The 13553-nt window shown below is 41.8% G+C and overlaps 1 protein-coding gene across 6 annotated transcripts in view; it reads left to right on the top strand.

Annotated features, from left to right (window-relative positions):
• The window catches only part of JADE3 (jade family PHD finger 3), a 64535-nt gene that overhangs the window by 31563 nt on the left and 19419 nt on the right, over positions 1–13553 (top strand). For 5 of the 6 annotated variants that reach the window (XM_052664812.1, XM_052664813.1, XM_052664810.1 and 2 more), the window contains 2 exons: positions 2479–2538; positions 3571–3653. In XM_052664812.1, coding sequence (XP_052520772.1) covers positions 2490–2538; positions 3571–3653 — 132 coding nt within the window. In that variant the 5' untranslated portion in view covers positions 2479–2489. Of the gene's footprint in view, positions 1–1675; positions 1694–2478; positions 2539–3570; positions 3654–13553 lie in introns of those variants that run through there. The other variant, XM_052664815.1, reaches the window with a different exon arrangement.

Genomic DNA, 13553 nt, shown 5'->3' with positions numbered 1-13553 from the left:
GCTCACCCTAATGGCCTGTCTTCTGGGCACAGCGCTGTGTGATTTGTTGTAGCTCAGTGGGTTCTTATTCATGGTCGTTGCAGTTAATACTGCTGCAGAAATCAGGCTGCAATCCGGCATTATTACTGCGCGGGGCTCTTACCCTGGGTAACTGCCGCTGTCTGCTGTGATGGAGGTGTAAATCTCCTGCCTGAGCTGCTATAAATCCATGGCTGAAATGCAGCGTCTGTAAATGTGGTGTTTTTTTCTCACTGTGGAGCGGTTAGCAGAGGTGTACAGTGGTGGGTTGTTTGGTTTTTTTTACGTTTACTGTTTCTGTGCACAGTCCCCAAAGTAGCCATCTCCTCTCTGCCCTGCCCAGTGCCCAGGTATCCCTGCCGCTCTGTGCTCTGACCTTGCATTTAACCCCGCTAACTGAACGCCGTGCTGCTCAGCTGCTGTCTTGAACGTAGAGCAAAGAGGTTTTATTGCTGCATGTTTATGTAGGCTATAAAAGACGAGAGTCGTCTGCCATAAGCTTTCAGCACCTTTTAACAGCTGCTCAAAAATTCATCCCAACATAAAAACGGAGCAAACAGCGAGTGCTAAGGAATGGCAATGAGCAGTGCTGCTCCCCACATGTACATGTGGCTTCTCAGTGTCTCCTAAGGGTCTGCAGCGTGCCCGAGGGTGTGGGCACAGAGCTGCATGGAGCTGCAGCCGCCAGCAAAGGAGGCACAGGGGCAGGTGGGGCTTGCTTCTTCCCAGCAGGGTTGCGATGTAGCACAGCCTGGCTCTGTGGGGGAGAAGCCCTCACCCCGGCAGCACCATTTTAGCTGCTCCTGGTTGAAGCCCATACCTTTGAACTGCAGGAACTGGCAAGATGAGAGCAGTCATCTTCTCCTTCTGTCGCTGCCTAGTGCTTAGCTCCCCAAACATGTACAAAAAAGAGACCTTCTGGCCTCAGGCCTTTCTGCCTGACAGACAGATTTTTTGCCAGGAGATGTGTGGCTGCAGAGCGCTGCTCTTGGTGTGTGTTGAGGTGGCCCCCAGGTTGCTTGAGTCCTGAGCAAGGCTGATTATATGAAGTAAGTTATCTGGTGGGAGCTTATAGGTAAGCTATTAAAAGGATACCTTGTCCTGTTAATCACTGTCCCCTTCGGGCTAAATATCCAACTCTGGCTTTCAGTGTATGCTGAGCTGAAAAACACATGCCTCGGTTACCTTTTCAGCTTCTGGTGGTGTGGGCAGTGTCTTTCTATGAAAGGTAAATCAAAGGAGAATTTGAAACTTTGAGTACTGAATCTAAATGCACTGATCAAACTCACACTTAAGTGTAAAGGCTGCTGAAAATTTCCACTAAATTAAGCAATTCAGCTGCAAACGGTTCACTTGCAATCCCTTCAAAGCCTGTGGATAGGCTTCTCTTATCCGGAAATCCTGTTTATCCCCTGGTCTTTGAATAATCTCAGGACCCATTGTACAGTAACTAATGTAGAGGGTTTATCAAATGGGCTATTTAGCTGTGCTTTTTCTCTCTCTTCTCTCCTTCCCTCCTTCTCTCTTTGTTTTTTTTTCTTTTTTTTTCTTTTTTTTCTTTTTTTTTCTTTTTTTTCTTTTTTTTCTTTTTTTAAAGCATGTGATTTTGTTTTATTTAAGAAATGGAGCTGTTTGAGCTTCAGGTGCAGTCAGGCTGGCAGCTCTGGTACCACAGGTATTTCATCAACCAGAATTCTGTCCTGAAGTCTGTAACTTATGCTTGTCTTGTGCTTTGAAAAAAACCACAGCACTTTCTGTTGTTGTTGATTCTTTTATCCAATGTTTTTCACATTCAAGCCATTAAAAAAGACAAGGATGATTTTTGTTTACCAGTTTTCATGTAAACTGCTATTAGTTTGTGTTTAACAAATGTAATGTGGAGTGTTGTTGGATGGCAGGACTGATGGGAATGTACATGGGTTGTGTTGGTAGTTGTTTGGAATGCCTAGCTGGTTCCTGCTGTGATCCTTCCTTTGTTAAGTAATTATTCAGAATTTTCACCTTCTCCACTCTTCATACATGTTGTATGTCTAAAAACTGACTCCAAAAAGCCTGATATCTTGTTATTAACGGAGCTGGCATGGAATTTCTGTAAGAATTTCTTGCTTATATCTTTGATGGCTTTACAAACTTCAGAGCTACCCTTATGGGTGACCTAGGTTGTGACCAGAAGATTTCAGTGGCATCAGCCTCCATTTTCTGTAATTATTTACAAAGTGCCTTTCATTTTACCTGGATCCCTTTGGGCTTGTTTTTTCTTTCCTTAAAGGTGAACTGTGATTGTGTATTCCTGGAGAGATAACAAGACTGGGGGTGATCGTTTCCATACACTGTGCCCAGAAGTTCTCCTTCAGGGGAATTTTTCCTTTTCTACTCTGGAATTGGCATGAGCTGGCAGGTCCCTGCAGTGTGTCATCTTCTGATGGTCACCATCAACACCTTTTTTTTTTTCTTCCTTAGGATGCGTCAGGATGAAACGCCACAGGCATCTGAGCACCAGTGACAGTTCAGACAATGAGAGTAAGTAGCATGTGCTAGTTTTTCTTTGGTCTGTCACCTCCTTGTGGTTTCCTTCTGTGGTTTGAGGGCAAACTGTTTTACCTCGTATAATTAAAACAGTGTTTCTTCGTTGATTTCTTCTCATCTTCTGTGGTCTTCTATGTTTCTAGATCCTGTTTTAGGAGGAAAACGAGACTAAACTTGTGGTGGAGTTAAATTTACTTAGAAATCAAGGCTAAATTTTTCAGAGTTGAGAAAAATAATTCTTTACTCCAAGAGAAACTTTTGTGTCCAGAGAAGTTTTTGCATGGCTCGAGCTGTCTGAAAGTCCTGCTGTCTCATATGCCGAGCCTCAGCCTTAAGACCGAGCTGTTAGAGCTCGTGTTGCAGCATCTGGTTCTTCATCATTCTCCTTTGGTCTGGTGGCCTGGTAGCCTGGTAGACAAGTCAATGAAATTTGTTAAAAATTCCTTAGCACATCTGGCTGAGGTTGCAGCTTCCTCTTGTGCCTGTTAAGAAACTGTAGGCAGAGTCTTGCTTGTTTCTTTAAAACCTATGGCCATCTCATAATGCTATATTTAACAGTGATTCATTAACAAGTTTGTTACAGCTCAGTAATGTACTGAACTAACATGTTGTTCTGAGATTAGATATTGCACTATATTTCCTGCCTTTCGCATCAGTATCCTTTAGTATCACTGCTTTTTTTCACGTTGCTTTTCTAGCACTTGCAAGCTCTGTCTCAGTTTTGCTCCTCCTTCCACTTCAGATAGAAAGGCAATGAAGGGCAGTGGTCTGCATGTTTGTTCTGTTTATTCACACTTGTACTGATCAGAGCAGAATGTACCCATAAATTTGGAGAGCTGTGGTTTTACAAAGAACAAATGGAAAAGGAGGAGCTGTATTCAAGCCTACAGGCTACAGAACAGCTTTTTGCCCATATCTTATCAAGGATTAGATAAGTCACGAGATTGGAGTGCCTTGTGTTGCACTGAGTGATTGTGAATTGAAATTAGTTATAATGGTTCTTTTTTTGTCTGTTTTTTTAAACAGGTCCTTCCACTTCCTTTTCTTCTTGTGCTAAATACAGGAGCAAGTCAAAAACACCAGCAAATGAACAAAAGAAACCTGCTGAGGTAAGAACCAAGCTTAAAGACTGGTTACCAGTGTTTTTTGTCGTGTCTTTTTCAAGTTTCTATGCCTTGAAATAGTGAGCTTTGAACTGGTGCCAGCTCATTCTTTGGTTACCTGTTGCCTCCATGATACTGTTTTTCCTCAGTGTGTGATTAATACAGGAGCTCTGGCATCACATCATGACTTACGGCATTGCAGACAGTGACATGTAGTTCTTTCTTCCCCTGAAATGTAGACTCATGTTGATATTGAAAAAGCTGGTCTGGTCTTGTGATTTGAAAGCATGCTACAGAAGGAAGTAGCTCACATATATGTGTGTATGAGAAGGATGCCTTCTTTCTGCTTTAGGATAGAACAACGGGACACCCCAGTGGGTGAGTTACATAGGAGCAGTGCTTACTCTCCTGCCACTTTCTCACTATTCACTTGTTCCCTTCAGTAAGAGTTTTATTTTGCCTTCCCTGCCTATCAACACCTATCACCACTCTCACTGGATCTGCATTTGCTAATTGAGTCCTTTTCCATTGGTGTTTATGTACAATGCAGTACTGAAATCCATCCTAGCAACGATTCCCATCTGTTGCCCTTCTTGGGGAGGATTTGTTGGCTGCCTTCTCCATATTTGATGCTTGCTTTCTTGAGGGTTGAAGTCAGATAACTGCAAATAGGAGAAATGTTTCTTGTAGTTAATTCCCTCTGCTTGCTGTCACATTCCCTCCAAATGAGTCCTTCAGCATGCTGGTATGACTGTTGATGCCCGAGGTTACTGAGAAAAAGACTGACAAAACATACTTTTCTTCTGTGGAATGTAAAACTGAGAGTTATGTCCCAGAAGTAATTCTTTGTACAGTAAGAACAGGTTTTTAGCTGCTTACGTTCTACTGTGAGAGGCTGTGTAAACATAAAGCTTGTGTTCATATACCAAAAGCTATTCAGCAAACATACTTCATGCTTGCTTTTTGAATGTTGCCCAGTAGATTAATTCAGTTTGATAAAAGGTAAATGCTCAAGAAGTGTCCTTTGTTTTGGAAGCTTAATTTTCATTACAAGTTAATTGAAGAGGATGTAAAGATTCATTTTGTAAAAGGGAATCCTGTGTGAATGTTTCAAGAAGAGCAAAATTGGCCAGAACTAACTACACAGTGTTTGTTTGCAGCCACCAAGAAGGTTAAGAAAAGTCTATTGTACTTTTAACCTGTAAAGTGTTTGAGGATTGTGGTTCTGTGAGAATGTAAATCTCAAAACAGCTTGTGGCTGTTGAGTTCTTGTAATCATTGCTCATGTTTCTCTTAGCAGTAGCTTTCTTACTTGCCAAGCTGGGCAAATGGGAACAGAAACAAATCCATTGCTAGACTTGCTGTTTCAAATGCACCTTAGCACCAGTCCCTTCACCCTGCCTTGCTTTTTTCTGCCTAAAAATTGTCCTGTTACTGTTTACTTTCCCTTTTCTCCATACTGTGTGGATGTATAAACAATAATTAGGAAAATGTGGTCCATGAATACAGCTTGCAAGTGTTCTTATGTGTTTTTATGTGTCTTTAAGTGTTCTCTTAGTTTACATAATTTCTAGGAGGAATTATAATGCAGTGTTTTCGGTTCTTCCTTCTGTGATCTTCCTTGCTGTTTTCTACCTGCTTCAAGACAAAATTTCAAGCCCATCAAAACTTGAAAAATACAAAACTTTGAAGAACAAAGCCTAGAATATACACTGAATTTTAAAAGTGTATGTCATAACATCATCATTCTTGTAATGCTGGTATCTTTCTTGCATCTTTTGTTTAAGAGCCCCCCTCCCCAGTTTCAAAAATGATTTGAAAAATCAAATCTTAGAAGATGTCCTCTTTTGCAAGAGTGTCCCAAGTACAATATTGCAATATTAAAGATTAAAATAAAAAAAACAAAACGGAAAAAGTAAAGTTCTCTGAGAACAGGACTGGTAGGGAGGGTGGCAGTAATGATCTCTACCCTTGGTACGTAAGACTCTTGGCTGTCCTTCCTGTTTTTCCTTTTCTTCTGCTAGGAGCAAGCGTTCCTTCCAAGCCCTAGAAAATCATATGCTGGAGATGGCATGCAATGGTGCACTGCATGAAGCGCTGTTGTCAGCAGAGCATTGCAATTTATTATTAACACACCAACTAGTGACTGGAGTGTAAAGCAAAGACTGACCCTATCACACACCCTTCAGAAAATCATGTTACAGTAATTCCACAAGTTTTTTGTGCTAGTATTGGATAGAAATTTGAAATTTCGGGCTGACAGCATCCCTTCAGCAAGGGATCTCTTGAGCAAGTTGGCAGTGCTCTGCTTTCATTCACCTCTGCTTGCCAGGCAGCAGACTGTTTCTTGAGTTAGTGATGCAGAAAATCTAAAAGGTCAAAGCTATAAATAGCTGTTTGGGAATTTTTTTGCTCATGGTCTTCATACATTAATTTTTCTTTCATGCCAGTAAGCCTGGCTTTCTCGATTATATTGCATGTGGATACATAGGATTTTCTCCACTTTCTCAGCCATCTCTAATTATTTACTACCTGGGTTCTCTTTCCAAATGAAAGCTCATTTTCAGAATTGTGACTGACAATCAGGTTAGCATATTTGTCTGCTGCTCCACAAGACTCGTTTGTAGCTGCCTACAACTGTAGCTGCTTTGCTCCTCTGTGGTCGCCTATAAAACACCAAAGGTGGCTGCAGCTGAGGGCTGCGCGCCTTGCCTCTTGTTTTCTTCAGGAAGGAAGCAGATGCAGGCAATGGTATCAGGGGAGTGAGGTTCATAGAATGGCTTAGGTTGGAAGGGACCTCAAAAGATTGTGTAGCTCCAACCCCTGCTGTGGGCAGGGCTGCCCCCCACCAGCTCAGCTGCCCAGGGCCCCATCCAAACCGGCCTTGAGCGCCTCCGGGGATGGGGCACCACAGCTTCTCTGCTCAGCTGTGCCAGCGCCTGACTGTCCCCCGAGTGAAAAATTTCCACCTAACATCTACTGTAAATCTCCCCTCTTTTACTGCGGGACAGGGAATGGCGTTGGAGTGCAGATGTCCAAGCCTATTCTCTGGGCCTGCCTGTCAGACGTTTGCATCTGCACAGAAGGGACGCTTCTGAGTGGGACCTTCTTGTGTCACCCTCCTGCTCGGAGAAGATGAGGAAAATCTAAGATGATGCTGCGGAGCAAGGGCTTCAGCTCTTTCTCTTGTGCTCCTTTTGGGTTGTAATCTATTGCAAGCAACTGAAATGGTGTCTTGACAATTCTGCTATCCAATTAGCTTTAGCATTTACTTTGAATAATTAATGTTAAGGCATCAGGCAGGCCTGCAGTATATGTCTGAACAGTTTTTCAGAGCTTCATGATGGTGTTGGCTGTGTGCCAGTTGCAGAGTTGCCCCTTATGGACCTGAGCTGAGACAGGAGGGGCTCAGCTCTGAACAGTAGGCTGCGTGGGAGTAGCAGGTTAGGAGCATTTGGATGTCTGGCTCAGCATGAAACCTGTGCTTTGCTGTTTCCTGTCTCCTTGGAAGCTGCAGCAGAAAACGATGGCAGAATAGTTGCAATCATTTTTGCAGGGAAACCCTTTTAGCTGGGCCATCCTGAAAGGCTGTTTCTTTTGCCTCGAGCTAGTGGGGGCACAAAAGAGCCAAAGAGATTTATATGACACTCAAGCTTATGTATGATTTTTTAGTACTTGCTCCATCTTAAAACTGTGAAAGGAGTTAAGTTAAAATCGTGGTGGTTTTCTGTCTGGAACCTACCCATATAAGGTGGCAGTATTTTACCTCTTTTTGCAAATAGGGTTTTGAATCCCGTGACAATTCTAGTTCTTGGTCCCTCATTGCTGATAGTGACAGCTGTGTTATCATGTGAAATGTAGCTTGTCTTCCACAAGAAAATGGCCTGCTTTCATTACTTGCGTATGTGGAACTTTTTTTTAGTGGCGTTTAACTGTCACATAAATTGTAGGTCTTGATCCTGAGGAGCACCCTGTAAGATTAGACTGCGAGCAGACAATGGATTCTTTTGGCAGCTTGAAAGCGGTCATTTTTGTTCTGTGAATGAATGGACGCCGTGATTAAATCATATTGCCTGGCGTATGCCATGCTTAATGGAACGGGAGACTGTCACCTTTCTGTGTGCGCCTACCTTAGAAGATTCTGAATTCACTTTAACGACTCTGTCATCTTTGCAGCCTTCTCAAGACCACTGGTCAACATGCCTCGTGCATTTTGATGAGCTCCCTTTCAGCCTGTGTGGGCTAGTTGATTTTGAAGAAGAACATACAGTACTTTCATGTGCATCAGAAATGCAACCTTGCTGGTTATTCTTTTTGATCTTTTCGCTTTTAGCAAAGGGTGACCAGAATGCTTAAGGGCGTGGAAGAGCCTGCTTGTGAAAAAGCTGAGCTGTTTTGCTTTTGGAACTGGATGAGTAGGCAAAGCAGTTAAGTGTAAATGGTCTGGAGAGAGCAGAGGTAGAGCTTCAGTCCTGCCTGTCTTTGTGGTGGAGGAACTGGGAAGGGCGAGACAATATGAACGAGGCCAGAAGTTAAGAAGTCTGTTGCAATTAATAGGATATCCTTTTGCATGCACCATATAATTAGACTGTGAAGCTCATCTGCCACAGGAAGTTGTTGAGACTGAGAATTAAACATGATTATAAAAGGAACTGAACAGATGAGAATGAGTACAGATTTTTCTAAATATCTGTTTAATTAATACCATTTTGAAAAATTGATTGTTAGGATTAATTCCCAAATCCGAAGCTTATGTCTGAAGAAAACCTGACATGTTCTTACACAGTTCTTACACGTGTTTTTCTGGCTCATGAGATAACACTGTCAGAGACTTGATGTTAGGTATGGCTGATTTACTGTCTGATTTCCTGACTTTTCCTACATACACCTGTAAAGGAGGCTCGGAAGATTTGTGGCTGCTCCATTGAAAGATGCAATGTTTCATTTTCCCGAGTCTTGGATGATACATAAAAATAGTTTTTGGGAGTGGGAGTTTGAAGATTAGGATTTACTGCAGAACTTGTTCAAATTGTTGAGATGTTCGAGAAGCCCAGGCATAATGCTACACTCACTTCTGTCTGCCCTAGCTTTTTTAACATTAGTTTTTCAGTCTAGTCAGTATACGTCCCTGGAACTGTAGTTTCATTTTCATTCTTAAATTATTTTGCTTTTGATTTGCTTTGCTACAAAAAAAACCCCATCCAACTCATCCTGTCTATAATAGGGTATACTCCTTTTTAATAAAGTGCCTCAATTCAGAAACTTAATGCCCAGATTGCAGTGTACTAACAATAACAATTCAACCTTGGGAAGATGAGCCTACCAAGTTCTGGAAAGTGGTGTGCACCTTGCAGCTTCGTTCTCAGTAGATAGGCAGCCTTTAGCAGACATTGTCAATCATCTGTATGAAGATTAGATGTGTTAGATGAGACTATCTGTGCTCAGATACGATGTGGTTATGTTACACATGTAATAGGTCTTAGTACCATTTAGCTTCCATGTTATCATTTACGTGGTGATTTTGGGTATAAACTGCTGCTTTGTAAATGTTGTTAATTTTTTGCTGGAGGTATTGAGTAGTAGAATAAGCTTTGGTGCTTATGGGTAACTTTGGAATAAAAAAACATAGAACATTCTTCTGAAGGTGAATTTGAAAAATAATCAAAAAGATGAAAAACTCACGTGTCGTTTACTGTACATTTTAGAGAAAATGCCTGCTGTTGAATGAGTAGTTGGCAACTGGAATTCCGTAGTTGGCCTTCAGGGTTGTAAAGGAGATGCAAAAATCAGAAAGATCCTAGCCGTTTCAGCTTTCTCTTTTTAGAGAGGATATTGAGGGTATTTCTGAAGGTGGTCTCCTGGCAGACTTGGGGCACGGGGATGGAATTCTGCCTTTTAAAAATGGATATTTTATGTTTCTGTCTCAGAAGACAGAGGGTCTTCTGTCTCTAGGTAGCGAGTATGTGGCAATGAAATGTATGCTGCTAACTCCCTAGGGGCTCTGCCAGGCACCAGGGGAAGCCTTAGCATGAAGCAATTAGATGCAATCCAGCAGAAATCCTGCTTTGATTGTTACAGCAACAGAGTGGTTGAGACATGTACTTCACTTAGACCTCTGATGTGTGCTTCCCACCAGTGGTCTTACCGTTGTGGAGTTTAGTAATAGGTGGTCAAATGCTTAAAAGCTCGATGTCACAAGAAGTACCATTTTTGTTCCTGTTTCAAAGAGATGATCCAGTCTGTTCTCCTGGACCACATGCATTTGGGCAGGATGCGGTGAGTGAGCAGTGAGATCAGTCAGTGTCGGTAGAAGCTTAATGGAGAGAATTGAAATAGATCTTTGACTGTTGTTTGATTGTGTTTTTTTGCAGTTTATTGGAATTTTGTTGTTGTTCTGGTTTTTGTTTTCCCAAAACGTGGCTTTAGATTTGTATTGCTTGGTAACAAAATGTTCTGTGCAGATCCGATATTTGCATTGCTTGCTGAAGATGGAGGCTGTAGAAGGCTGTTGTATGGTGAAGACTTGCTCTCTGTCTTGGATGCTAATATTTCACTTAAGTTCTTTACAGCATTACTTGTACCCTCCATCACATCTCTGGTGGATAAGTATATTGCACACCAAATGATGCTCTTTGTTAGACAGAATTATTCTTTCATAGAGTCAGCACAGGAGGGAGGGTCGTGTGAGGAAGATTGTATATTGAATTTTCGTAGACTTCATGTTGAAGTCATGAACAGCTTTTGGTGATGCGTTTACAACCTTCTGATTCTATGAGCTTCGTTTTCCTTGGACATGCTCTTCTAGCATAATTTCCAAATTGCACTTAGCCTGAAAAACAAACATGACACATGAACCATATCTTTCAATCCACAGCTCTGCAGTGTCACTGTAAGTGCTTGGTGGAGGAGCAGAGCATGCTTATTAAGGAGGATTTGTGTAGGAGTTAGGCTTTAAAGGCCCAGAGGCAGCAGTGCATCTTTTAGAGGTGTCTGAGTTCTCGTTGCTTGAGCAAATCTTATCAGACTTTTCTGCAGAGCAAAAAGCTTGACTTGACCAAAGAGCAAGGTTTTCTCTTCTAGTTTTGAGTCTCAGCTTTGAAGTGTGAAAAACATTTTAGAGTTTCTTCATGAGATGCTTAGTATTATTTCTGTGACACAAGCCAACACTGTTTTCATTGACTTCATTCAGGCTAACTGCTGCACCGTTCTCAGCTGGAACTTAGAAGTTCCTGGCAGCTGAATGGAACCAAGTTCAGAACAAACAGTCGAGCGCTAAGCAGGGCTTTCAATTGCTAAAAATACGTAAAACCGATCCCCCTGTCACACAGTAACCTCTGTGGAAGCTTCTGGTGGGTGGGCAGTTTCCTGTTCTGTGCACACCGGCCGTGACCTGCCGCCTTCTGGTGCCGGAGCTCCCCTTGGCGAGGGCCTCTTCATGAAGTGCCCTGTGTCCTACCAGAGCGGTGGGAGGGCATTGCCTGCCTAGGCCAGCTGTGTTCCTTACTCAGTCCTTCTCGATTCGTCTGGTGACAGATGATGCTGAAATAGAGTTGAAGGCTTGTGTATTGTGTGCACTGAGAAGTGTAACTGCTTTTGGGTTGCCACCAGCAAGTGGCTGCTGCCAAGAGGAAGGGCTGCGGTATCAGTAGGACTGACCAGTGCCTTATGGAGGCAATAAGAGTCCAAAAAGACACAACTGTGAGGAAAAGCTGGCTATCTAAATCCTGAACGTCTGTGTCTGCTCCTCACTGAGTGGCCCAGACCTTAGCCTAGGAACTGGCTGCTGGAGTAAAAAATCATTTGAGTGATAAGAAAGCTCTCTTTGGGTCCCCTGGGCGTTTTGGTTTATTCCCAGAACGCAGCACAGAGCGAGTGATAAAGACACATGCTTTGAAACATTGTCCTCTGAGACTATTTGCCTGCTGGAAGACTGGCCGTGTGTGAGGACATGAGAAATGAGATGAGCTACAGGTTGGGACGTCTTTATGACAATTCCAGGCGTCTGCAGGAAATACTCAGTTGTACTTCAGCATGAAAAGCAAGGAAAGTATTGTTAGGAAATCTGAGCTGAGTTTGGCTTTTCTTAAGGTTTCAACAGTCACGTTTATATTGATGAAATCTTTTACCTTCAGTGATACCAATATTTGCAAATTGTAGCAATCTGAAGCAGAGAACTTTGTGTTGCTTACATGGTACTAGACTGCTCAGGCACAGGGAAAAAAAAAGTTCATGCTCCAAAGGTTTTGTGCTTTAAAAATAGAGATGGTACAGTTCACATACATAATGGATGATCAGAAGATGAATTTGCTGCTAAGCAATGTAGTTTGATGTAGTTGGAATACTAATGCCTTTCACAACATTTTTCATTCAGTGCTTGAAAAACACTGGGTTTGGTATGAGCCTCTCCTGTGTTTCTTCAGTGACTGAAAAGGTAGTTTGTAAAAGTGCTTTATGCTTTACCTTAGCTAAGGTATATTTTCTAATGATTAAACCAGTCATAGAATTTCTCACTGGTTTATTTCTTCCTCATGGATTTCTATGGAACCGTGCCACACTAGTTTTCCTCATAAACCTAGCTCTACTTATAGCAAAGAATATGAACATTTCTTTTAAATGGTGTAGAACACATCACATTTTATTTTTGACATGTAGACATGCTGCTTGGATAAAAATGGGTGCTTATGGTCTTTCCACTTTCGCTCTTGTTTTCTCTAAAACCTAAAGAGCTGCAGACAGAAGGTTACAGTAAACAGTCTGATGTAAAGCAAAGCAGATACTCCTTAGTAGTAAATACAGAAGCCTCAGGAGATTGCTGGTTGCTCTATATTGTTGAGCTCCCAGCTGTCTATGAGTGATACAGCTGTATCGTGTAATGAAGCAACCCTTGTGCTCCAAGCTACCAGCAGCCTCTTTCAATGCTTGTTTCTAGTTAAAAGCATAGTGCTGCTTTTTTTTTTTTTTTGCTTCTTTTTCTTTTTCTTTTGTAGCAGTTAACTTGATGATTTCCAAGGACAGCTGAGAATTTTTGCAATAGACATTAAGTGGTCTGGTGCTGTCAAATTGAAAAGGGTGCATTAAGATATTTGGCTCTGACTATTTTTATTACTATTCTTGCTACAAAACTGAATTTAGTAAGAAGGAGTTCAACCTTCCACAGCTTATTGCAGGGGTATTTTCCTTTTCATTTTATCACCCTTTGAAGATTTGATTTCTCATTGTGACAATACATCTAATTAGTTGTAACGTCTCACCAACACCAAGCCACAGTCACTGCTCTGCTTTAATGAATGTTAAAATGGTGCAAGGTATCAACAGGGAGAAAAAAAACAACCAACAACACCAAAACCCATCAAACAACAACAAAAGAGGGATTCATATGCCCTTTATTTAAATTTCATGCACCTCTATTTGACAGGTATTTACATTAAGTAAGCTTCGTGACAACTGATAGTGGTTCCGTGTTCTTAAAACCGTAATCTTCTTAAGCCAGATGTTGATCAGTGCAGCTAGAGGCTTGTCATGGATAGGTTTGTGGTGATATGCAATAGCATGTTTCACCTGATAGGTTTGCTAAAGGGTTCTGAGCTGGGTTGTTCTGCAGCAGTAGCATCACTGTACCGAGCAATGCAGAGTTCGTGTTTCTGATACAGGCAGCTCTTTGTCTTTGATCTTGAAGATCTTGACCACTAAAATTTCAGATGGGCTTAGAGATGAACAAGTGCCTATATATCAACCTTGCCAAGGTAACTGTTCTTAGCCTGTGAAGAATATGGCAACTTAAGGCAGCTTAACTGAGAGGAAATATGTATGTGTATCTCTCTCTCTCTCTCTCTCTCTATATATATATATATATCTTACCTTGTACCTAAGTTAGGATAAAGAATGCAGACTGGCAAGTCAAATGAG

This window comes from Tympanuchus pallidicinctus, unplaced genomic scaffold (assembly GCF_026119805.1).
Source record: "Tympanuchus pallidicinctus isolate F22 unplaced genomic scaffold, pur_lepc_1.0 scaffold6, whole genome shotgun sequence".
Taxonomy (NCBI): Eukaryota; Metazoa; Chordata; class Aves; order Galliformes; family Phasianidae; genus Tympanuchus; species Tympanuchus pallidicinctus.
The sequence above is the reverse complement of the archived record's forward strand: the minus strand, read 5'-3'. Positions and strand labels throughout refer to the sequence as shown.